The 25830-nt window shown below is 42.9% G+C and overlaps 1 protein-coding gene across 8 annotated transcripts in view; it reads right to left on the bottom strand.

The window, feature by feature from the left end:
• Positions 1-2540: 2540 nt before the first annotated feature.
• Positions 2541-25830, bottom strand: part of LOC128889642 (uncharacterized) — a 126470-nt gene continuing 103180 nt past the window's right edge. For 2 of the 8 annotated variants that reach the window (XR_008460484.1, XR_008460485.1), the window contains exons 5-6: positions 20454-20517; positions 2572-3843 (exon numbers count right to left, since the gene is read on the bottom strand). Coding sequence is in view for 1 of the 8 variants with exons in the window: in XM_054147412.1 (XP_054003387.1) it covers positions 3522-3843; positions 20454-20497 (366 nt within the window). In the remaining 7 variants the exon portion in view is untranslated. The other 6 variants (XR_008460480.1, XR_008460483.1, XR_008460486.1 and 3 more) reach the window with 6 other exon arrangements.

The following is a 25830-nucleotide window of genomic DNA, read 5'->3' as shown; positions in this document are numbered from 1 at the left end:
AGGGGGCTAGAGAGTACAGAGCTTAGCTACAGGGGGCTAGAGAGTACAGAGCTTAGCTATAGAGAGCTAGAAAGTACAAAGCTTAGCTGTAGGGGGCTAGAGAGTACTGAACTTGGCTGTAGGGGGCTAGAGAGTACAGAGCTTAGCTATAGGGGGCTAGAGAGTACCGAACTAAGCTACTAGGGGACTTGCCATAAACGAAATTCAACCACACTAGTAGCCAGTTCCAAAAAGAATTTCAAAAAAATAAGTCATTCGTTCCATCCAATCCCAAAGGATTAGACATTTAAACCCGGCCATATAGAAAGCATCCCCGACGAGGGGAGTCCATCGCGTCTAGGGATAAGGGAACAAAATGCATCCGAAAGCTGGGCATTCACAGGGGAAGAAAAGCGAGCACCGCCGTCACTGTGCAACGCGCGTGCAACGGGAGCTCGCGAGACGTGCAAGAAGGGAGGCCTACGGCGAAGGGGTCGGAAGAGGAACGCCGCCGGGACAGGGAAGCCCCATCGACGTCGTCGGCGTCGCCATCGGTGCATAAAAACGCGGGTGTAACGAGATTTGTCACGGAAGTACCCAGCGAGAGCCACGAAGGCCACGGGGAGAGGAAGCGGGAGACGAGACGACGCCGGAGAGAGCACGGAGAACCGAGAGGAGAGAAAAAGGGGGCCAACGCGAGAGGGAAACCCTCCAAGAGGGGTTGGTGCGCCGAGGGTGAGCGCCGATAGGATAAAGGGAGTCGAACGAACCGACCCTGGGAAGAGGCCCTGTGCAGCCCGAGCACCATTCAGATATGCAGAAACGTGCAATAATTTCCGTGCCACACTTCAGCACGAACTGGTATCGGTATATCGGGGCTAACGTGCGCCATCAGGCGGCCTCCGCTCGTGTCTCGCGCGTGTTTTATTTATACGGGCGCGAAGTCGTGTAACTAGAGTGTAACATCTGATGTAACAGTCTCCGATGTTTTACGTTTGTTCGTTATTTAGCAGAATCTAATACAGCGCTGGCTGATACCTAGAGCAACGACTGCAAGAAAGGGAGAGAAGAAAGGCAATACCAGAATCCTAACGTGTACCGAGCATTGTGCGCGATCTGTGCAGCGTCTGACGCACTGCCAAGAATTCGAACTTCCTACCCTTCGCCCGATCCACTTTTGTCTATTTCTATTTTTTTTCGATAGATAAATCACAATGCATCGTTAACGGATTTCGCAATTGTCGCCGTGGCGCAGCGTTTTCGAGCCTGGCGTAGTTTTGGCATGCGTCGTCCCAGATGACACGGGAGCACACGATCCGTGACGGTATTCCACCGATTTCACGATCCATTACTATCTATTACTATGTCGAAGATCGCTGGTTTGGGTCGTTCCCGTTCGTGTGCCTCGTGACGCCACCTAGGCATCGCCCAGATCCGTAATTAATTGTCGCGCGGACCGCGACGGTGCTCGTAGCACGAGTAATTAATGTCTGCCGTCTTAGCGATTAATTGTCCGTCCCGTGTAGACGTCGAACGAGCCGGTCGTCCATGTACGAGCATCTTTTCGCGAAACGCATTGTGCTACCGTGACTCTAGCCTGCCGAGGTGGAGCTACGGATCGCTTAGGGCGTTCCTGAAACGTTTCGTCAGTGTCTCCAGACTTGTTTTCGACATTTCCTGTACCATAGCGAGCTGGACAGGATATATGATGGTACCTTAATAAGTATTTCGATGATTAAATGTTAAAAAAAAAATTCTAAATACCGTACTATATTAAATATCTTTTATTCCTTTCCTAACTTTGCGTCCTTATCTTTCCCACTTTTGCGATCATAATCGCGATTATAATCTTCAAAACGCCTAGCTTTCTGAGAAAATGACTCAAACCGTAGCAACCAAAACGCGAACAAAAATAAGCCTGTCTAAGACCGTCGTTGTTTATCTACTACGTCGGCGGACCGCGCTCTTTAGTATCACTAATTGAAACGATCGACTATATATTAAATAGCTTACGAGCCAATAAAGCGTGCCGCTGCGTCACGGATTGCGAAACTGTACGGGTACGAACACTTTCACGCGCAATTTACCGCAGTGTTCGCGAACTCGAGCGACTCGGAAACGAAGCAGCAAAAGTCCACCTCGGTTCCTTTCTTCTTTTTCGCGACGCTCGAATATCGCTCGCAGAGGCGTATCCATGACCCGAGTCAACAATAAATCGGTTAGCACGGCTGCCAAGACGATGCTCTCGTGGTTCGCGATTTCATTTTATTTTCGACGCGAGTCCGGCTCTTTCGTCCAGTGTTCCTTGTGTTTCTGTTACCGGACAGAACCGCGGAGAGAACACGGACGCGAATATAAACGCCCCTTGCCGTCCTGCGCGCGCGCGCGCGCTCAAACCCTTTCCAACAGGGGCTCTCAACTTTTTATGAAGACTTTGATAAGGGAGCATTCAGCTAAATTTGAATTTGAATTTTAAAATTGCAAAATTTCTATAGTTTTATTTACGTGATTTAAAAGTGGACTGTTTGCACCAGGTGCTCTCTCTCTCTCTTAACTAAAATTACGCTTCTATTTTTACGAAGAAAAATGGTATATTTTCTCTCTGTGTATAACTTATGAATAGTAAGTCTTCCAATTCCTTGTTTACGTTCCACGTTTAATTTTATTTAGTCGATACAAGTAGTTTCTAAGTTAGCCACGCTGTCCGACACGAAGAGGAATATAAAGAAGCGAGTCCCAAGCTACGAAAGGTTGACAAGCACTGTACCTACACCCTTCTGCACGGTCACCCACTCGTTGATATTTGTTTTTCGAGCAGCGCACACGCGACCGCCACTCAAGTTGCAATATTATCCGCGGGGACAAGAAAAAAGGACGAGATGAAAGGATTCCCTTTTAAATCCGTCCGAGAGCTTTTATTGCGAGCAAAACATGAGCGCGCGTAATCCCCAAAAATGGAGGAAAAAATCTTTAAAATTCGTATCTTTCCGATTACGAACAAAAATGACTGGATTAGGTGGACCACTGGACCATCGCTGGACAGTAACCAGCCGTACAGACGGTGCAATGCTACATCTACGTAATTATATGTAAAATTAAATACTGTATCTCGACAAATGCAAGAAAATTAAACTATTCATCGCTGAAATGTTCGAATATTTGGACTGCCGAAAAAATTCGACTAGTCCTTCATCCCCCAATAATAGTACGTGCAATGATCTACGTACAGAAAATTACGTACCATTCTAAATGAAAAGAAAGAAAAGGCCCAGTAATAATACCGTCACCGAACGATAAATCCGTGTTTTCGTGCAGCGTTGTGCAACAACGCCCCTGATTTATATTTGCAATTTGTCTTCGACGGGTAAATGGAATTGTGTCGGGTGGTTTTACAGCGCGAGCTGTTCCCGTACCCTTACGTAATCGTTGGAAAATTGATTCGATTTATAAATGGAATTGAAACTTGTAAGTGCGCTTCGGTTTCGTATTTCATCTAGTGTATCAGTTGTTGCTAGACGTTGCTAGGCATTTTGCGTCGAGTTCTAGGAAACGGAAGGCAAGTCGGAGTCGTTCTCGGAGTAGCAGGTCGGTTGACGAACCGAACTTACCTTGCCCTGCATGATCAGGCGGATGGTCAGGGTGACCGAAGGGTCATCGTTCAAGGCTGGCTTCGAATCCATACCGTCCATAACGAAGACACGGATTCTGTGATTGCGATGAGGGATTTTCTTCTCGAGATTTGCGGAGGGAAAGGGTGTGGAGGAGGATAAGGAGGACAGGGGAGAGGTTAGGCGAGTGATTTTGGCTGGAGGGGTCTCGGGGGACGTGCTTCTCAAACGCTCCCAGGTATGCTCAGTCCTTGCACTGCAATCAAAATGTTTCATACATTATTAAATGATCGAAAGGATGGAGTAGACGGTGATATATATATATATTGCTCTATATAGGATTTTTCAAAATATGCTTGAAAATTCTGCTCGTAAATTTATATTTGAAAATTCGTCAAATTCAAATTTTAATCTACACAGGTGAGGAACAGAAGCTCAAACGAGATTGATGTACAAGATTATGATATATTCATGAATACTTTTCAATTTTAATGTTACTATTACTATGAAACATGATCAAATATGAGTTGTGTCTAATCTGACAGATGTTGCATATCTTTGGAGATGTCGCAATGACCTCGGACTTTTTAAATGGCACAATACAGTCTCTCTTGTACCACGTCACAGCTGATAAGAAAACGAATTCAATGACATATCGCGACCTACAAACGACTTTAACCCCCGGTACGCTTAGCAACAGTAAACATTGCTTATCGTTGAATTGCTTTCTTTTCTTTTTTTTTTTTTATTTTTTTTTTTTTTTTTATTTTATCGATTGCAAAATAATGCCGCAAAAAGTACACCAAGCTCATTTTCTGTATCGTATCCAAAGAGATCGAAAAACTGAACGATCGAAAAACGTTAACACTAACGACTAGAACGGCTTCGTTTACGATGATGCATCTCGCTTCAGACTTTGGATTGTAACCTTTAATAAAGCTGGGTCCTCGCGAGTTTTTCATCAGCGCGACACGCGTATTGATTATTTTGTTTCGTTTCGCCATTAGTCTTCGTCATACGTATGATTATAAAATCCATCAAGAAGATTAATTGTCAACATGATGGATGAAAGAGGGTCTGTGGTATTTGAGTGATCGCGACGTTTCTGTTTTCTCTATTACCAACCAACGGTAACTGGCAAATTGTTATGAAAATTATTATTAGCTCGGCCAATTAAAAGCGAAAAACGATGCCTAATCCAATCCCGATAGCTAATTTAATGGTGATTTACGATTGGATACCCTTCGGAAAAAATAATTTACGATGAAGCATTAGTTTATTTCAATAGCCGCGACGCGGTTACGCGCATGCGATTAATACTTCGCAGGGAATATAAAAGCGTTCGCTGAAAGCAATTGGGCGAATCCATTAACTCTAAACACGAAACGAAACGCAAAAAGTTGCTACGGAAAAAAGAGGAAACGTTTCGCTTTGGAGTTAAAATACGTTTCCCAATTGCGTTTACTGGCCAATTCAATAATTTATGTGGGTAACTAAAGTATAATGAGTCCTTGGCAAAAAAAAAACAAAAAAAAAAAAAAAATACCAACTCGTTTGCGCGAACGTTCGTACGCAATTCCGGTTAATTAAACACGGCCAACCTATTATACGTTTCTGGCGTTTTGGAATTTCCTCCGATATTTATAACGATTAAAAACGTGTTTATTTTTAATATTCTGAATTTAACGGAACAACGATTAGCTCATCCCCGAAGACCGAATCCCAAGAAGCGTGGCCGGGACACGTTGGCTCGCATAATTCATAAGCCAGCGACTGTACTTCTATTTTCCCCGCGTACAAAGAAAATTCCGTTTCGGATTGACGCTATTTTCAAACGCGCACGTGGTATCAACGGCCCTCTGTCCTTTGTTGCATCTAACGAACCGCTTCCTCATTACGGGCACGTGCATAGAAGCCACTTAAATGGAACTTTCTATCACAAAGAAACCGTCGCGGGAATTAAACGGCGTAGCGGGAGAACGGGAAACCAAGTTCGGTGAAGTCTTTATGTGGAAAACGTTATGATGCACGCTTGGACGTCCATAAGTCGCCTTGGAACAAACGTTTGCTTGCACAGCTTGGAAAAACAGACGTTGCAAGATCTGTACCCTTGGCGACAAACTGTGTTAACCCTGCCTAACTAACGCGCATTACGAGCGAACTGCGGTTATGCCGGATGAAAACGTGGGCAAATTTATGCAGGAGTTCGTGCTTGAAAAATTAAAGGCACCAGGATTACGAAATTTCGAACCTCTGGATTGGTAGTCGAACGCTTTACCATATTGGTCAATTATTAAACTTTGCTAAGAGTATCCTTATTTGAGTTTCTATTATGTTGGGAATGTGTCCATATGTCCACAAATATTAAAATAAGACGGTAAAGTCTATTAAAGAAACTCATCTGAACTTAACTGACTGTATATTCGTATATTTTTTAAATGATATTTAACGCTTGTAGAATTAAAAATATTTCATTTTGGTGTTTAGAAGAGAGGTATTAAAGTATAATTAGCTGGTAGGAGCCGGGTAGAAATTTTGCAGCGTCGCGAACGCTTTTTGCGTCGCAAGTGGCAAGAACGATCCGTCATTCAGCATAGAATAGTAACTCGTCTCGTTGCATATACGCACACATACATATGTATGGGCCGCGAGCGCGTTCAGTTCAAGCTTATCACTGACTGAAGGGTTCATTTAAATTTGAAATAAGAAAACGACGCTTCATTCATTTATTCATTCATTCGGTTCGAACATTGTTGACAAAATATAACGGGTAAGTAAAGTTCCTCGTGAAACACATTTATCGGTTACAGAAATTAATTTCGTACCTTTCCTACTACTTATGAACTCTTTGGTAGTTGTAAAAACAAGGGCGAAGTATTTCTACTTGGACTGGAGTTACGAAAAATTAAATGTGAAAATAGAGAACGAATTACTCTCGATTACAAGAAGAACGAATGTTTCTTAAGTTAGCCGCGATTAAGGAGCAAATGAAAGAATAAAAATGACAGAGATCGTTTTAAGATTGATGAGCGATAATGCGCAAAGTGGCGCCCCCTGCGAGCCGTTTGCCATCGAATTAGGATGTTACGAGGCGTGCACGCGAACCTTCCGACGATAAAACACGAGTAAAGGGATTCACGGGTTACGAAGTGCCTAGCCGTTCCAGGGAAACGAAGTGTGTAATGCTTCTAGGCTATGGCTTCGCCGCGTTCAGTTTTCAGGTCAGGCGATAAATACATAAAAGTGCGACCGAAGTGTCTCGGAGGGGACACGAGAGCGCGAACACCGCTGGCTTATTTTACTTTCATGCACCGAATGCAATTATGTATTCGAGCCCCGAGTTTAAGGTTCACAGTCCGATTCCTCCGTATCTCGACACTATCGCTCGATTGCTTTCGTCTAACCGGGAGACAAGAAAATTGCTTTAAAAATAGACCGCGTGACCTCTGGCACTCTAAATACTCCATTCGGACGCAATTTCGATCTATTCGGCAACGAACGATTATTCGTTAGAAATGTGAATCTAAATAATCTAAATAATCGCACGATATTCAAAGTAATTCAATACCGGTACGAGAACGTTTCAAACGACCTCCAAACGGGACAAGCATCATTCGTCTCGAGAGTCAAACCAAAGATGGAGCGCACGTGCTGCACGAGCGAATCCGTGGAACGCGGGCACGTTGCACTGCATTATTTTTCACTTCGAGAATGTTAATTACGCGCACGTAAAGTCCGACACGCATACGTATAGTATATAACGCGGTGTACATCCTCGATACATGGTTCCACGAGAACCTCGTTCGGTTGCATTTCGGTGACGCGTGGAGACGATGGTTGCTTAGCAACGTACGAACTTGGAGGGGCTCCTTATTATCATCGTGGAAAGAAGCACGTGGCGCCACGTGGAAGGACAATCTCACCTCATTCCTTTGAAATTCACGTGAAACTCTGTATGTTCCATAAGTGTTAAAATTACCGGACCTCGATATCATTTTTTACTAAATTTCGGTGGTTAATTCAAATCGAAATATTCTCGTATGATCTACGTTTAATCAAAGACCAGTCAAAGCAAAGTTTCGTTAGAATCTTCTACTAAATATACTACCACGGAACTATCTGAAACCAAGTATACACCGCGAATAGGATATGTACATCCATTCGTGGTAGAAAACAGAAAAGGGTTCCCACGTTCGTTGCTACGCCCCTTTCTCAATGCACACTCCCCTCCCGCGTTTGCCCCTCCCCCCACCCAACCAGCTAAAAGTGCGCCAGACGGGTTTCTTGCTCTGTCCGTTACGAACGGCGGCGTTTTCAGCTTGCACGTCTGGCTGCATGTGTGACACACGTACCGGAGACACTTTGTTTCGACAAAGCCACCGATCGCACGCTCTGCGCGTCGCATTATCAGGCCGGAGGCGTTATCTCGACTATCCAGACTTTTTTCCATCGGGGACCGATATATCGATCCATCGCGAACGGTATCTGCATTTTTTAACGGTCGCCCGGATTTTCGCGCAATAATGCAACGGAACGTATTACACGATATTGCTGTACGCGATGTAACCGCCTAATATTGACCCACGTTCCAGTTTCCGACAGTTGCCGTGTTCCAACGGAAACTTTTCGGAGTAACGTCGATTTGCAACTCTGGAGGCTCGATTCTCGACTGCAACGTACACTCGTGATTGATTTTGATTAGGTTATTAATAAACAGGGATTAACTCTCGGACTATCTTTTCTTCTGCAATTGTTTTTTTTCTTCTTCTTTTTTTTTGTAGCGTCTTGAATGTAAATATGATAGTTTAAGTATTCGCGAGGCATGTAGCTATTGCATTTAATGCGAATTAATAGATGGCACAGATTCGGGTTAGGTTTGCGTAACGGGACTCAAGCTGCACCTCGCATCCTTGTTTCGTCTCATTTACCGTGTACCTAGTTTCTTCGCTGTCGTGTTAACTCTGTTGCAACTTGTGCGATGAGGTTTACCGAATAAACGAATGTAACAACCTGCTTTTTGCATAATTACTCTTATTAGTAATAAGGAGACATTCGAACAGATTTTCAACCGTGCGATATACGCAAAATATAGATGGCACTTGGTGCGTTGATAACAAACGCGGCAACGTGAACGTAAAAAACGCGAATTGCTCGGTGCATCGTGTGCACGAATATCGACGAACGTGAGATCGCGACAGATAACGGACCGTCCATCAGGAAAGCAGATGGACACTTAGATCGTTATCGCTCATCAATAACAGCGTACGACCACGTTACGTTGTCTGATAATAGCGCACGGTATGTATGAATTATAAACACGCTATTTATCAAGATATACAAATCTGAGTTAGGTCTCGAAGCAATTCTATAAAATCAATTCTATAAAATCTAAAAAATTCAGAAAATGTTGTATCGCAAGTGGGTATGATTGTTAGGTACGACAAGCATTGTCGTATGTCAAGCAATGATAGCAATTCCAGTTGAAAGAGACACAAAAAGCCTCGATGAACCACGTACAGGAATGCAGATGAGCAATTAAATTTTTAAACGGTCATTACGAAACATTTCATTATACAACGAAAATTCCCATTCTTATCCAACAAGCACTGGGTAAACGGTCTATATTTAATTCATCAGTTAAATGAAAATATTACGTATCCGGTGTCATAGCTCGCCGAGCAGGCAACACTTTCAACGAGAAAGTTCGTTTTAACGTGAACACGTATCGTCTAACATTCATGGGGTTTCCTTGTTCGGTAAAATAATACGGTACGCCGCGCTCATAGCCTGTCGCTAATTATCGGTACACCGCATCGCGGGAATATCTGAATTTCAAATCGAAAAGCTCTGTTAGCGCAAATGCGCTATATTTAGCGTTGCCTGTCTTTCTAATCGACCACCGCGCGTCTATACCGGCGACTGTGACCGTTTCGCTCTGCTGCTGTCCGCAATGCAATTGGCCTGTGGAATTTAGTGCAATCTGTGTTCCGTTATACCTGCGTTCTGCGTGTGTGGAACTTAACGACGGCAATGGTCCAATCGTTTAAACCCGTCGAACCCGAGCATTCGCGACGCCCTTACGTCGTCGCTTCCCGTTCGTCATAAAACCGTCGTTTTTCGAACCGTGACGCGTGCCCGGGTCGTTGTACCAGACATTGCGTAATATTAAACGGACGACCCGCCGCGACTAATTCGAGCAATCACGATCCATTCGTAATTCGCGCGATCCGGTGCACAAGATCGCTGCCGATTTGTCAATCTGCGCGTTTCACCCTTGTTACGTGGGCTGCTACGGCGTCCGTTGGAAACGGACATTCGGTTCGTCATCGTTAACGCTGAACCGAGGTCAACGCTTACCGATTATACAACCGTACGTTTGCGATCAGAACAAGGGAGAGAGAACTAATATTGGTCCCTTACTTTAATGTTGGAATAATTGTCGAAGTTCGGATTCTCTTTGCGAGATGATCGAATGCTACATAATCTAACTACCGCTGCTACTTATTTCCGTAATCTTATCAAAGTTTACGAATCCATTCGGATTTATTTTCTTCGACACCGGCGTAACTATAAATGTCCGGTAATTACACTCGACAATTATTGGTGTAATTACCGTGGGTACTGGCAAACAACAAGAATTAAACTGTAATTATGATTAACGAATGACACTAGTAATTGTAATTGTTAATCGTCGGTTAGATCACATTATGCCCAATACCGGTTCGCATACATGCAAATTATTGATCATCCGTGCATTTCTGTCGCTGGAGATTCGCCGGTGTGCGTGACCCGAATCAGTTGATGACAAGATGTAATATTTAAGCGCATCACCCGTATCCTCATTATTTACATAGAACGCATGGTAATGCATGTATGCAACGTTCGAAAATTACTCGTACTATCGACACACTTGTAAAATATTCAAATAATTCTAAATCGAGTACTGCACAAAATTTAAAAAAAAAAAAAAAAAAAAAAAAAAAAAAAAAAAAAAAAAAAAAAAATACACACATCACCCAGCGTGCTTCTATTCGAGCAAAATTTTCTTTTTCACCCAGAGTCCATTCGCGCCACAAACAAACCAGGAGGTCTTTATGTAACGCATAAACCGGCTTTTCCATAAATGCAACGAGCAACGAGTTTCAGGACGCGATAGTTATTCCGCCTGACCCGCGATTCGCGTACTATTAATCCCAGAAGATAAACCATAATCCGGAAACGGTTATAATATGTTTGTGCGACCTCTGAAATTTATATTGTTCGTCGACCGTTGCTCGAGAGCTACCGTAAGTCGAGAGGTAAACAATTACGAGGGAAGTGGATCAGTCTCGGCGAGAAATCTATCCAACTGTAATATAAAACGCACTTGAAACGCCTATATTTCCTATACGAAGAGCACGATTAACCCTTGCATTCCCAAATTATTAAAAAAATTACAATAGAGAAAATTATAATTTATCATAAAATTATAATAATATTTGAATATGCAGCTACACGTAGTCTATATTATTTTTACTTGCTGTCAACAGAATTATATATCTTTTCTGTTTTCTTCGATGAATACCGAATGTCATAATGGACACGATGCAGATTACTCTTATACGACTACAGTGGGAATGGAAGGGTTAAAAGCGTGCGCATTTGGTTGCATCCTTCGCTTTCGGGATCAAAAGCACGGAGCAAAAACCAGCATTGTTCAGAGGGCAGTAGCATGCCGTTGGCGGCGTATATGTGTTTGTATATGGCGCGTATCGGGTGCGTGGAAAAAGGTACGCAGATACAAGTCGACGACCAGAAGCGGTACAGACGCGAGAGAAAACTAATCGCCAAGCTAGAAATGCTCCTTGTCTCTCTTGCACGCTCGAACGGGGCATTCGTTCTCTCTACATCTCGCTCACTGTACCTCTTCTCTCCCTCTTTCGTTAATATCCGGAGTAGAGGGGGGAAAGAACCGATCGTTCGATTTGCCAGCACTAGCTTCCTATCTTCCTCGCTGCTCGGGTTTTGTATTCCCTGTCTGGTTAAATTATACTCAGCCAGTAGCGTAAGCAAAAAGTGTGCAAACACGTTGACCCCTAAATTCGTGGCAAACGTAGGCAGAGTTTTGAGAAATAATAAGAAATTGCTTCGGGGACCTCTGGGGTTAGTGTTTTAATATTGTTTGTTGTTGACTACTATAGAAGATGTAGTAAGTTATGAATGAGAAAAATCGTGACGTTGTCGAAATACTGGAAAATGGTTCTTCTAAAACTATCGATCGAAATATCGACAGAAATATTTCAAGGAAGATACGAATCGAGAGTCAAAAATACTACTAAAAGTAAAAATTGAAATTTCAATTTGTACCAGGAGTTCATGAATTATAGTATACGGGGCCTGGAATACCTGTTTACAGCACTGTACGTAGTCAATGCACGAGCGTCACGTCGACGAAAATGTAAGAGATATAAACGCGAGATACACGCGGCAACGAAAACACTGCTTCACTGCCACTGTTCCCCGAGTGCCAATGATAAGATAGAGCACCATTATTTTCGGTATCACACGTTGTTCGCGCACCACTATGGAAAATGGGAAACCGTGTGCTCGGGCATGATCCGGTTACTAACTTTCGACGAGTATCTCGAGTACTATTCCCTGATATTTTCGGTATTTATTCCTTATTCCTAAACGTTTGCATAAATCCTAACAAGAATTGAATTTCACGCAAAAAAAGTTACATAGACCCTTATCTCCTCTAACCAGGAAGTAAATTTTCAGCAGACACAAAGCCACAAACGGAATTTCCGTATTCCCGACGTTTGTCTTATTTTGGTTGTTAGATTCACCTCTAACCGTTGCCCACCTGTGGTTACAACACAACCCACTTGATACCAGAAACCAGCGTAAATCCAATCTAGACAAGAGTTTCGAACACAACGTTCCATTTTCGTAGCACGTTGAGTGAAAATTAGAATATCAACCACAGAGTAAAATGAAATTCTACGTGAAACGAATAGAAACCGATCCCTATGAATTGTTGAACCGAACGAACATCGCGAGTAGATCACTGTACCGTGTTTTCGTTCGTCGTGTATCGTTCGGATAAAATTTTCCCCATCTCCGGCTCCGTGCGACTCGTTCGAACGAATCGACGTTGACGCGGCGTCACACCACGCTGCAAATCGCTCTCCCTCCCGGCGCCGTATTTTTTTTTTCCTTCTCGTGAACACCTTGTGCACGATTTCGAGACACACGCGAACAATCTCGAAAACGACGACGCGTACGGTTCGCGGGACGCTGGTGACGATTTCGAGCACGTATTCACGGTAGAATCGCGAATAAACGTACCGAACGGTAATAACGCCGGCGCGGCGTGTGCACTATGGTGGCGCACCGTAGTTGTTCCTCGTTGGCGAGGCGTCCCGAAAGGACCGTGGTACGCATTTTAATGGGGCGCGGCCGTATGAGAAAATTCTTAATTACCTAAATGCACTCCTTAATCATCGGGGATCAGGTCTGCCTCGCCTCATCGACGCACACAACACTCGATGCACGAAAACGGGGGGAAAGGAAGAAAAACACTACACTCTACGCGAAACTGGAAAACTGCACCACCTCGGCGGAACGCGAACGAGTCTACCTCGTTCTCTCTTATGTCCGGTCTCGCTCTATTCCGTCGATGCGCGGCGCTGTGCGCGCCGCTGCTGCGTGGTCGCCTCTTGCGTCACTACCGCCCCCTTCGCGGCGTCGAGTGCTACTTCGCCCGTTCGCGGCACGCCATTGGCTGACCAATAGCGTTCGAGCTTTACACTCGAGCCGCGGAAACGGCGCCGATTTCAAACCGTTTCGAATAGAATACCCAACGCTACGAGACTATTTCTCGAATGTTGATGCTCGTGAAAATTCGATCAGCTTGGCGATTCGATTGATCGAATAGTAAGCTGTTCACCGATGTAATGCTTGAATGAAAAATTAAAATCATGGATCTTCTATTCAAGAATAGAAATAAATATCGTCAATAATTATTGATTGTTTTCGACGGAAAGGATGGAATGAAATATATTAGGTTGTTCCAAAAGTTTCTTTCGTGAGTTGCATTCAATTATTTTCTGTGGCAGTGTTTATATAAATGGACACAAAGCAAAATGAATCGTACACAATTCAGTAATGTAACATAAAACATAAAATATGGTGTATATATTAATTATTAATAAAACGAAAGAAACTTTCGGGACAACCTAATATAATACGAATAGCTTGTAATCTGTGACGTCAGTTTCGAATCTGTTCGAACTTTATTTGATACCAGAGTAAGGGTCTTGAAAGTTCTGATCGGTCTCGAAGTCTTGATTGATCTCGAAAGTCTCGATAGGTCTTGAAACTTTTAATGAATCCTCAATATTTTTGGAAAATAAATAAATTTACGGATACATCGTACTTCTCACTAATTTTCATATGAAATTTGTATGCTCATAAATTATTAAAATTTAAATTATTATTCTACATTGCTTATTGGCCAACGATGATTGTTTAAATTTATCAATTTATTAAAATTTAAATAAGCCACTGGAATATTTTGAATGCGTTTTCGAAAAGAAAAATTAACGAGACGCCTTATGAATCTGTAAATTCGTTCATGTATTTATGCAGGTAGTTCGAAATTCATTAAAAGTTTCAAGATTTCAAAACTGATTACGATTTCGAGGCGAATCAAGGTTTCAAGAGCGATCAAGACCAAGACATTCAAGATGTGGTATCGAATAATGTTCGCAACAATTTGAAACTTCACCGTCTCGAAAGTTTCGAATCTCCTTCAAGACAGATTCGAACTCCCATCATTATTTATGTATCGTGGATTTATCTGTGCTTCAGTTCTGCTTCGTTCTTTTCCCATCTCCTACAATCGCTCTGGTAAATTTCATAAACTGATCAAATATTCGAATACCCCTGATATTTTAATAAACTAACACGAGTTCCTCGAATTTATTCCTATTTTCTAAACCTCGTTTTCATTTAAATATTTTATTCACGATATTCTACAGAAGATACTCATTTTAATGAAGAAAAGGAACCGTGTTTCTTACATTTCTGTAGGAAAGGCTCTTTCAACGGAGGAGAAAGTAGCAGGAATGTTTAAAAATTCTCTTTCAGAAACTTACACCTGTTTATATAACGAACTCCTGCGGCATCTTTTGTTGAAAACTGAGACACGAGTTCTTTCTGCGAACGAGGTTCTTTCAGAAATCTCCTAACAAGCAGCTACGAATTCTTCCTACAATTAATAGACTAACAAATAGATTTTTATCTCCTATTCGTGAGTTTCGTCCCTCATCCGCGTTAAAAGCGAATCAAGTTCTGTTATGCTCCGCGCGAGTTTAACAATCAAATATGCAAACGATCGTGCCGCCTCGCGATGTCATTTGCAAACAAACCATTGTCGATAACATGGAGCGATATCGAACATTGCTCCCCTCCATATTGATGCGAAATTCGACTGCACTCGTGACCCGTGGACCGCTATAAAATCAACGTCTACGATAATCGTCGCGAATGCTGGTGATAATCGTTCGCTACAGTAATCGCCAGCAATCGGTTCTCGACCAGGTTAAAACCGTTTCGTCGAATTATGGGGCGCTACTAATCAGTCCTCGTGGTGTCCACCAGTCCTCGTGGACACCACGAGGACTGGCCGACCAATTTCTGACGGTACCGCGTTTCCCCACTCGCTTCTTGCAGCCGTTCAACTTTCCGTTTGGTAGAAGGAGGACGTTCGATCGAAACGAATCACCGGCGCCAAAAGTGAACGCTCCCGAATCAAACTTGATAATGAAAGAACGCGTCGGAAACTTCTGATGAATGAACAATCGTGATTGAGAGGAACGTGGGCTGGTGACCCCTCCAGGGTCGAATTAAGATTTCATTGGCCTCAGGCCTGAGGGGAGGGGTGTGACTGAAACCCCCCAGGGGATTTTCGATGATATTGAAATACGCTGCAGTCCATACCAAATTAAGAGGGGTTTAAGTCATCGTATTATTAATTTCGTTGTAGTTTAGAAAGTACAGGTTCGAGAAGCTCGTAACTATTTACCATTTCTGTGAGGGCGAATTCACTCTTAATTCTAAAAATATTAAAAATATGAAGCTTCTACGTTTTCCTAACGAGGAATTAATTTTTAATTCTAAAAGTATCAAAGATACGGGACTTTTACTTTTTCTTTCTGCTTTGTGTACACAGCCACTCGAACGCCACGGAAGATTATTTTTAATTTTTAAAAATAATCAACTATTTCCTCGCCGATAAACCAGAGCCTGACGTTGGCGAGTATCGATAATATATTATCATCGGTATGTATTGTACGCCGAGGCGCACTTCCAAAAGGTCCTTGGAAGACATAAATAACAACACTGTATCTAGATCGGTTCACATTCCAAAGTTCGATCGACCAGCCTTAGCAAACGGTAAAACAGATTACGAAGTGTATTTAATTCCGCGAACTTCCCCGAAAGCTGCCTCGTAAACTATCTTCGTCGTTATTTATCGACACGGGGGTTTGGACAAAATGTAATTACTGTCGCCGACGAACAATGGCTCGTTGAACGTGTCCAACTGTTCGCGTTTACAATGTGACGTAAGTAAAATATCCATTCTTCCGAAGAGAACGAACTCCGACGACTCCGTAGCACGGTTACGAGGCGCGCTACGGAGAACACATTCTGTATACAGAAGAATAAGGTCATACACGAGATACAAAGCGTTGTTCGTAAACATTTCAATAGAATCAGCTACACCAGCTTCAGAACTGTTGGAGCACAAAGCTGGCCTGTAACTTGGAGACAATGCGAAATAGGTCATATGTCCGCGCGAACTTTTTTCGTTGGATCGCGTTTAAACATCGCGACTCCGTAATTATTTATCATATTTTCGACCGTCAATTACCTCGGATCTATTTTAATACGTTACTTTCGTCGCGTGACTATCTTATTCCGCGGGAGCACGTGACGTGTGGTCGATATACGCGAAATGGTACTGTGAAATAATTATAGTATTTATTATATTTTATTTAAATTTAACTTGAGAGTTAATACGAGACTATTGCATTAAGTACTGTATAATATGTAGGTAGAATAAATGTACCATTCAGGTGTATGTCGACGACCCTGACTATGCTAATAACGATGACGAAGGTGAAACTGGCAGCAACCATGATGACACCTGACAATAAGTATGAGAAAGACGACATCAACGACGAGGATCGCGCCCAACAAATATATACGACAATAACAATGACGACGACGGCATGGGGTCAAGTAAATGTACGTTGGAAAAATTTAAATAAAATCGCGACTGCGGTCGCTCGACTCAACGATTCTTGCCTAATTTGTTTGAACGTCCGCCTTAAACTGCGTACAACCCGTTCGGTCCGTTTGGAAGCGCGCGTAATCGTCGAGAAAAGTGCTTCCTAATGAGCTCGCTCTTTCGCAGGTGTACAGAAGTAGTGGCGGTCGTCGTTTAGTCGAGATCGGGGTTCCATTGGCCATTGCAAACTGAATTTCCGATAATTGCTCTCCGCGCCGCCTAAAATGATAATTAAATTCCTGGCCGAGCTATTACCCATGGCGAGCCATTGTCGTCATAATGGCCTTTCACCGACCACCGTACGAGGAAGTCGTGGGACCACGTTTAAGGATGCTCCTCTGTAAACAACATCCTCGCGCACCGGTAACCAACGAAATGGACGACGCTAGAGCCGCCGAGTTGCGTTTAATTAATCGTCTATTTCAGGGTTGCTCCGGCTGCGCTTACGTAGCGGAATCGAAAGCGGTGGTTCGGTAACTCCTCGATACAACAACGTTAGACGGGGGCTTCGTAATTGTTTTATCGAGGGAGATCGGCTATTTTTTATTTCTTGTCTAAATTTGATGTGTGCTGATATAAATAAAAATACCCATTTTCTTCTCCGAAAAAGGAGAGCAGAGCTGAAAGAGCTCGAAAATCGATTTCTCGGGTTTCCGCGTTCGGTCGTGCTGCACTCTGAAAAATTGCGGATAGTTGCGCTCGTTTCGAATAACACACATCGGCCCGTGAAATCGAAACACCGAGGTGGCGATACGCGGCTATCGCGGTATGGTAGATCGAGGAAACGTATAATATTTTTTGAGTGGTTAGAACCCCTGTACATATATATCCCGCGCGACACAATTCCCTGGGACGTTCCCTGTCGCTCGGAAAACCGTTCGTCATCGAACCCATCGGGAATACGCTTGGAGTACTGCTCCTTGTATTTATTAAAAATTGAGCGACAATTTTCGGAAGACGCTTTTGGTATTCGTCACACGCTGCTCCCAATGTACAGGGTGTTAAAAGTCCGTTCGTTATCGAGATGAAGAGAGATATTAGGCAGATGAAATTTACAAGTCTGACTTGTACTAACTATATACGAATGATCTCGTAGTGTCTAGTCTAAACTTTATTAATACGGGCTCTCAGGTGATTTTCAAGCAGCGAATATTGAGCGCCAGAGCTCACCCCTGTGGACTTCGTCTGCTCCACGGTAACGAAGTCTCGGATCGCGAAATGTTAAAGGACTCTTCGATTCGTTTATTAACGCGAAGATCTGCCACTCGAAAGAAGAGCACGTGTATTTGTTAACGTTCCGTATAATAAAATTGCAGGCCCGTGCGCGTTATTTCTTTTTTCTACACGGCGAATGAACTCGTTAAATAAAATAGAAAAAATTCTCGTGGCTCGATACGTCGGACGGAGGAAAAAGATCATAGAGACAGGTGGGGGGTTGGGGAACGATATTGGGATAAGCCGTACAGTTATTGGAGCTCGGTGCACGCGGTTATTGGAATGGCTCTTCGCCATGGGTTCAGACGCGTGAATGTGCTGCCAGTCAGGGCGAACGAGTGGCTCTTTCTCGCTGTTCGGGGGACAGCCATGGAATATCGAGTCTGGAGGAATTTTCTACGATTTTATGAGACTCGCTCTAATGAGCTGACGCGGAAATACTGACGGCCTATCGTCTGGCTGATTTCAACGAGCGGTGGCGAGTGTCTGAGAACCGATGCCACGAGACTCGGCTATGGCTGGCTATGTTGGATTGATTCGGTATAGCAACAGGACGTTCGAGTTATTTTATAGTTGAATACTTTATAGGCGTTCGAATGGTACGGATTAACTTTGAATGCGCGAGTATTTGATTGGTGCTCTCGTTTATTAAAGAGTGGAAACCATCCAAAAAGAGAGGCTTGTGTGGGAATCGAAAAGAGAATTATTATATGTACATTAATAAATGATTTTGTATTTAACGTAAAAGAAATTTGTTCTCAGAATATTGACGATAGATGACACCAAAATTTTTGTATATCTCTTACGGATATCATTAAATATCAAATCATTTATTACCGTAGTTTATTTATTACAGCTTGCAGTTTTTCGTTTTCGATTCTCAAAGGAGCCTCTGTTTTTAGACGTTTGCATTAGAATGTCTCCACACAAGTGATTACCTTTACAACGCGTTCCACATCTCAGAAATGAATACGCGGAAATCTCTTTTTCCAAGTATAATATTTCCATTCTACACGCGTAATCTCAGGTAATCCCTCGCCTTTACAAAGCACCAGAGCTAACCCGAGCGAACCTTAATTCCTCGAAACAACACGGCGTTATGTCCGAGCAAGTTATTCCACGAAACACCGGGAGCAGTGTCGTACATTCGCGGCGAACATCGGGGAACAACGCATCGGAGCAAACATTTTCGTTCGCCTTTACACTCGGCGGTTCGTAACCACCGTCCTGCGAATCTTTGGCGACAGATTCGATGAGCGAATTTTGTCTATTCTATCCAGATTTATTTTTGTTAACGCCTCGATTTCGGACTAAATTTATTTGATTCCTTGATGAATATAGTTGTTAGCCATATGAGGGTACGAATATTTATGGATATAGACTATGGACTATAGACTCGAGCAAAAAGAAGATGGGAGGTTCGCGTGAACCGAGAAGTGAACTGGAAGAGGGTTAAGAACCACCGCCGCAGACGGTAGGTTCTCGGTCGTTCAAAGGGACTCGGGAAAAACGATGCTCGCTGTTTTGTTTCAATTCGCTTGACTAATTGTGAGTGTTTCAGCATCCAGAGGCAGGGAGGTACGGGGCACAGAGGAAGCGGAATATAGAGAAGCCCATGGCCCGGGGCCTGCAAACTCTTTCATCTAGGAAGCATTGTTCTCGACTCCACTTCGCCTTTTTTTTTCTCGCCTCATTCCCCTTTCTATTTGCTTCTTCCTCGCGGACAGTCTCCAGTTTTAAGGTATCCCTGGGCTCCTGGTGCCTTGACCGGGCAGCGTGTAGTCACTTGTTTAATCAGGCCTCGTTAGGGATAACCCGAAGGCAACGTCGTCGTCGCAGCAGATGCTCCTAATGAAATTCTAACGAGTCCGGATCTTCGTTAAGTGGATTATAATTTCCACATTGTTCGCGCAACTAGTTAACGCGTGTCGTGGCGAGCCGTCGCGTAAATCGTGCCATCGACCAACGAACGCGTCCGTGGAATCCGGCCGTGTAAATTTCGAACGCGCGGGTACTTTGCCTCGTAAGATGGGATTAATAATTTCGGACGGAGTTGCGAGTTAGTTCGAGATGATGGGTGCTTGTAAGATCGATAAACGGGAGAGTTTTCGAGCTCCGAGGGCTGGGATCGTTTGAATACAGTACCGCGTAGATGGTTCTCTTTTTTTAAGGTCGAGGTGAGGCGCGTCTCTTAGACAGGATTGGGCTGTATCTTCGTTGGGGTCGAGAATAGAAGTTGTTGCACTCGAGGGGTTGGATATAGTGGTATAGATTGATTTTGATAGTGGATGATTGCTGTTGTATCTACTTACTCCTTGAAGGGATTTTGTGCTTTGGCAGCCTCCAGGTTAGACATGAATTACAAGAGTTTCTTACCTGCAACAGAAAAAAAGGTTCAGTGTTAATGTATTGCTCTACGATGCGTTCATAATTTATTATTAAGGAAGTGGGCGTGTATTTCTCAAGTTCATAGAAATTTCATTCGGGTCAGAGCGAAATTGTATAGTCGAACAAGGATCATAAATTATTATTCCTCGGAAGGAAGTACTCCATTGAACAATTTATAATAGTATTTAGAATTAATATCTTCGCTAACCAAGTGGCTCGTACTTCCTTCCGAAACACGAACAATTTAAAACGCGAGTCTAAGAATTCATGAAAAATCGTACGAGTTACACGAGAATCACAAACAATTTCTCGGAACGAGACACACCCTTGGACAGACCAGCGGTACCCGCGCTAAAATACACATTCCGTCGAGGTGAACGCCGTCAAAGCGACCTGGGTCAGCCCTGCCGAGACGGAAGACAACGATTTTGCATTTGTCTAAGTCCTCCTATCGTCCGTTTCATTAACGGGAGCAGTTTCTCCCGGGCAAGGTTCGCGCAAAGGTTTCCATTAACCACGTTGAAACGTTGACGGGCTAAGAGCCCCCAGAATTTTCGTGGTATTCTGTTCGGACTGCTCCTCTCGGGTCGGAGGCTGCCGACCTATAAATCACGCAATTCTCATCCGCCATTACGGTTAATCTCCGCGTATACTCTGTCTGTCCGCGTCTGACTTCGGATTTGCATTCCGCGTACGTCGTTTCGACCACTCCATCTCCCGATGATTCCCGAATCAATGTCAAACCGAGATTTATAGTCATCCCAGGTCGCGTGGAATCTGGACGATCTGGCAGTGAACTATGCACGCCTTTAACCGTGACTTGAACGATACTCTACCGAGTAGGGCAAGGTTGTTTTCTTTGGACACGTGTGATAATTTATCGAGAAGTATTATTTTCTTCTGTTTATATAGCGCAGTTTTATCAGAATTTTACCTATTCAAATAACGAATATAATGATACTATTACACTTTAATAATATCTTTTTCTTTTAAATTACCTAAGATATTTCTTAAAAATCAACAAAGTTTCTTCGTGTAAAGAGTAAAACTACTCGTTAAAACTGCACGCATTTTTCAAACCAGAAATCAGTGTCTACGATCGTGAATCTGCAAACGCATTTCGTTATTTACGTCACAGACTCGTTAATTAATGTTTCGAATAATCGCTCCGAGTGTAGTTAATCAGTTCCGAATACGCCAACTGTTCCCTGTCTCTGCACGCCGCTCCTCGTCCTTTCTTTCTATCGCGTAAGCAACGTTTCCTACCGTGTCCCTGTCCTTTCCTCGTTAAAACCAGCAATTAAAGCAAAGTTAATCCCCGTTGTTGCCCCGTGCCGCGATGCCTGAGATGGTAATTAGTATCGCCTCGCGTCGTCGCGTTTACGCCGTCGAAAGTTCATCTCGCGCCAAGACGAAACTTACCGTCGACGACTTGCTGCAACCCGGCTTATTTAGTTGCAAATTTTCCCGGCGAAACGTGCCTTCGGTTTAGGCGTGCTCGGTCACCTTGTCCCTCTCGAAATTCCGATGAAAACAAAGCGCGCTAATTAGTGGACGATCGTTTCTACGCGCGTTATCGTTGTTGCGTAGAAAAAAAAAATACTTGGAATTCGCGAAACTCCTTTTTAATATTTTTATATCGTACAGGATCGCGGAGTAACGATGGTTGAAATTAATCTAGCCGTCGATTTTGAATAATTTAAAGAATGGATAATAAACGGATAGAGATTTACTTTGGATTGAAATTTCGTAAATATCGAGTACGTCTGTCGGAAAAGTGGCACGGTTATTTGAATCGAACCCGCCTGCATCGGGGAGGAACGTTAATAAATATTCAATTAAATACAGGAACTTTAATTAAAAATTTTTAACGACAACGATGAATACAGCGATCTTGTCTCCGAAATTAACCTTTCGAATTCCACAACGGGGTCAACTCTGACGCAATACCAACGTGTTCAGTTACGATTATTTTTGTCCCGATTGCATGGAGAACGTCGAATGCATGCACGTCGGTTTACAAATTTAAATATCTCTTACAAAGACGACGGGGGTGTCGAATATCAGAGAAATTATCTGGAAAATTAATTATATTATCAACGAGATCCGTAAAAGTTATCCTAAATCGTCTTTTCAAAATTAGTAAATGATTTATTTTTCCTGCAGGTTTGATACAATTTTTTTTTTCCTCCGGAATGGACAGCCGCGGGTCCGCGTCAATTAAATTAGGTCGTCCGGAAGTCCTGGCGGAAGCGAGATATTTAAATTCCCGATCGTCGGGGATCTCGGTGACAGTCGACGCGCCATCCAAAATGGCGAGGACTCCCCGATGGCAATTGCTTTGACGCTCGAAACCCAGCGCTAACTGACAGTCAGACTGACGTCGAAGGATGCGTCTTTATTTAGGTGCATACCAAGTGTTTCACTCGACTCGAGAAACGTGTTCGGCCAGCGCAGAAGTGTTCGTTTGAACCGAACAATTCAATCTTAAATCACAAATACGATCAATTTCGTGGCACTTAATACAGCAACAATTGAACTCCTTTTCGCTTTTGTATTCGAGCGTGGTCTAAAAATTTGTCAAGTCGCTGCCTTATGTAGAATTTTCTGTTTCGCGATATTTGCGCTCGGAGTTTGCAACGAACAAACAACTCCGCCTTCGAGGACTCTTTTTATTTATACATAACGAGTTTCGCAACTCGGATGCTCATGCTTCATCCGGCCAAACTACGGAGCCAGCACTTTCGAATAAGTTAAACCCTCCCGTTCCACGTACAAACGCACACGCGCGCACGCGCTCCAAACTACCCTTCGCATAAACTCCCACTCGACAGTCTTACATATGTTCGTACGTGTTCGACTTCATCTCGTCCCGAAAAGCTGCTCCGAACTCGAGTTATTAAATTCGCCGCAGTTCCCAGACATCCGCGAACCAAGACCACCGGCGCGCGCTCCTTTCCGCGAGAGATGGGAAACGAAGCGGTGGATATCGTCGTGGCCGACAGAAAGAACGCCGGAATGAATGGCCTCGGTTCTTGTCTAGACCGAAATCCCGAATCAAAGTTTAAATGTTCGTCGACTCCTTTCAGCGAGACGAAAGGCACTCACGAAACAGCCGAAAGATTTCGACGGTGAACGCGGCCTCTGGTTGGCGATGCGAAATTTGCAGTTCGCGTGTTTCTTTAGTTTTCGTCCAATCCAAATGAAATTGCGCGCAATTATACTTTATACAGCGAGGGGAGAAGGTAGGCTACTTAATTTGTGGAAATGTTTGCTAGAATTATTTTTAGACGCGGGTTTGGTTCTTAACACGTTGACTGCGTGACGATTTCGCTGGAAATTCTAAGACGCGTAGAGGTGTGAATTGAAAAAAAAAATATCAGCTTATAGGGAACGATAAGACGGAACTTTTAAATGTTTAGAATTTATTCACACGACGTTTGGTTTCAGAGATAAAAATTGGAAACTTGGCAGACCTTTTTTCTGGGATGTCGTAGTGGTCTGATACTGTTGTTGTTGTCTCGAAGAAAATAAAACAACGGTCGAACGATCGAATTTAAAAAAAATTCCACCTTATAAAGAATGACGAAACGAAACTTTCTTTATATTTACAGTTTATTCATAGAACGTTTAGTTTCAGAGATAAAAATTGAAAACTTGGAAGACCTTTTTCCTGACATTTAATTTTCACAACGAACTTCTAACTTTTCGATTTCTATTTTCGAAACTATGTGTCCTATGAACAAACTGTAAATATAAAAAAAGTTTCGACTCGTGATTCCCTATAAACTGATATTTGTTAAAAAGTGATGTGACGAATATAAATATTTCTCTGAGAATATTTCTCGAGGGCGTGTACATACGTCAAAGGGTTAATGGAAAGCGTAGAATTTGTATGTTCGTGACCGATGTAGTAATTGATTAATGGCCCTTTTCCATCAAATGTCGAGTGCGATTCGGAGTATCCCTTCGTTTGAAAGTATGATGTCTCTGTGTGTAAATGGTTGCATTAAAAGTTCCTTGGAAGTTAAGTTGTTTGAACTCTTGGAGCGGTTTTCTAAGCCCCCCGTTGATGGATATTGTGCTCGAAGCAGAGATTTTAATAATGTATGCAGAAGGTGGCTGTTATTATTCCCTTTGAGTAAAAAATCTGTAATAAAAGTTGTTTCTTTGTGGATGCTTGCACGTCTGACAAATGAGCTGTATTAAAGAGGAAGGAGGGACACTTAAGTGTCTCTTAAGGAAACGATACGAAATTGCGAACCTTTGTACGAGAACCTTTGAACTTTCGAATCTTTGAAAAAGTATAAGAATCTTCTACAGATTTCTCTTCGTCAGGAGTCGGCCTTACGAAAAAAAAAAAAAACTATTTAAGGAGACGAATAATTGCTAAATATCGTCGAGGAAATTTTAGTCAAATAAACAACGTGTATATACATTTCACGAAGTGCGGAGAATAAATGGAAGCCTCGAGCTCGGTTTCCGGCGAATCGAAATCCGCCAGAAACTGAGGAGAACGAGCTAATTAACAAATTAACGTAGACGAGCTTCGGATGCACGCGATGCAACACTCGTAGCCAAATTATGGACGTTATTATTATGATTATACAACCGTACTTCGTTATTACACAGGCTCCCGCAGGATCTGCGTTTTTGAATCATAGTTTATGCCAACTTTAAAAGCAACGAAATAAATTCCAATTTGAATTCCACCTATACCCGGTTTCAATGGTAGAAATTTATTTTAGTGCTAGGCTTAAATGTTGTATAAAAATGGATGTTGAAAATCGAGGAGTAGACGTACGTAAAGAAATTCGCGTCGGTATACGCGCGCGTAAATAAATTTCGAGTTCTATTCGCTTCGGTTTATTTATTTTAAGCTCGTCGTTCTGGTACAATTAACGACTCAGTCTCCGACTAAGCATTATCAAATATGTAGGTTGCAAGCAGTGCGCGCGACCTATACATAATGCATGTACCGATATAATTATGTACGGACGCGTTTAACTTGGAGCTATATTCTGCTTGACATTTTCATTTTAAATCGATTCGCCTCGGCGAAGTCAACGACTTGGAAGGAGCCGATCGAACGTTAGTAAATATTCGATAACAAATTTAAACACGCCGGGGCGTGCAAGTGTTTCACTGTTTACTTTTCCGCCTCTATTATTTACGGATAAATTGAAAGTAAGTGGAAGCGAAAGGAATTTTCTAGAAAACTTCCCTCTTCTTACGGAGATGCAGCATTTCCTCGGTTATTGATCACGAAGCGGGCTTTGGTACTGATCAATAACGGGGGGG

Source organism: Hylaeus anthracinus, unplaced genomic scaffold (genome assembly GCF_026225885.1).
Source record: "Hylaeus anthracinus isolate JK02 unplaced genomic scaffold, UHH_iyHylAnth1.0_haploid 0, whole genome shotgun sequence".
Classification (NCBI taxonomy): domain Eukaryota; kingdom Metazoa; phylum Arthropoda; class Insecta; order Hymenoptera; family Colletidae; genus Hylaeus; species Hylaeus anthracinus.
This window is presented reverse-complemented; position numbering and strand designations above follow the sequence as displayed.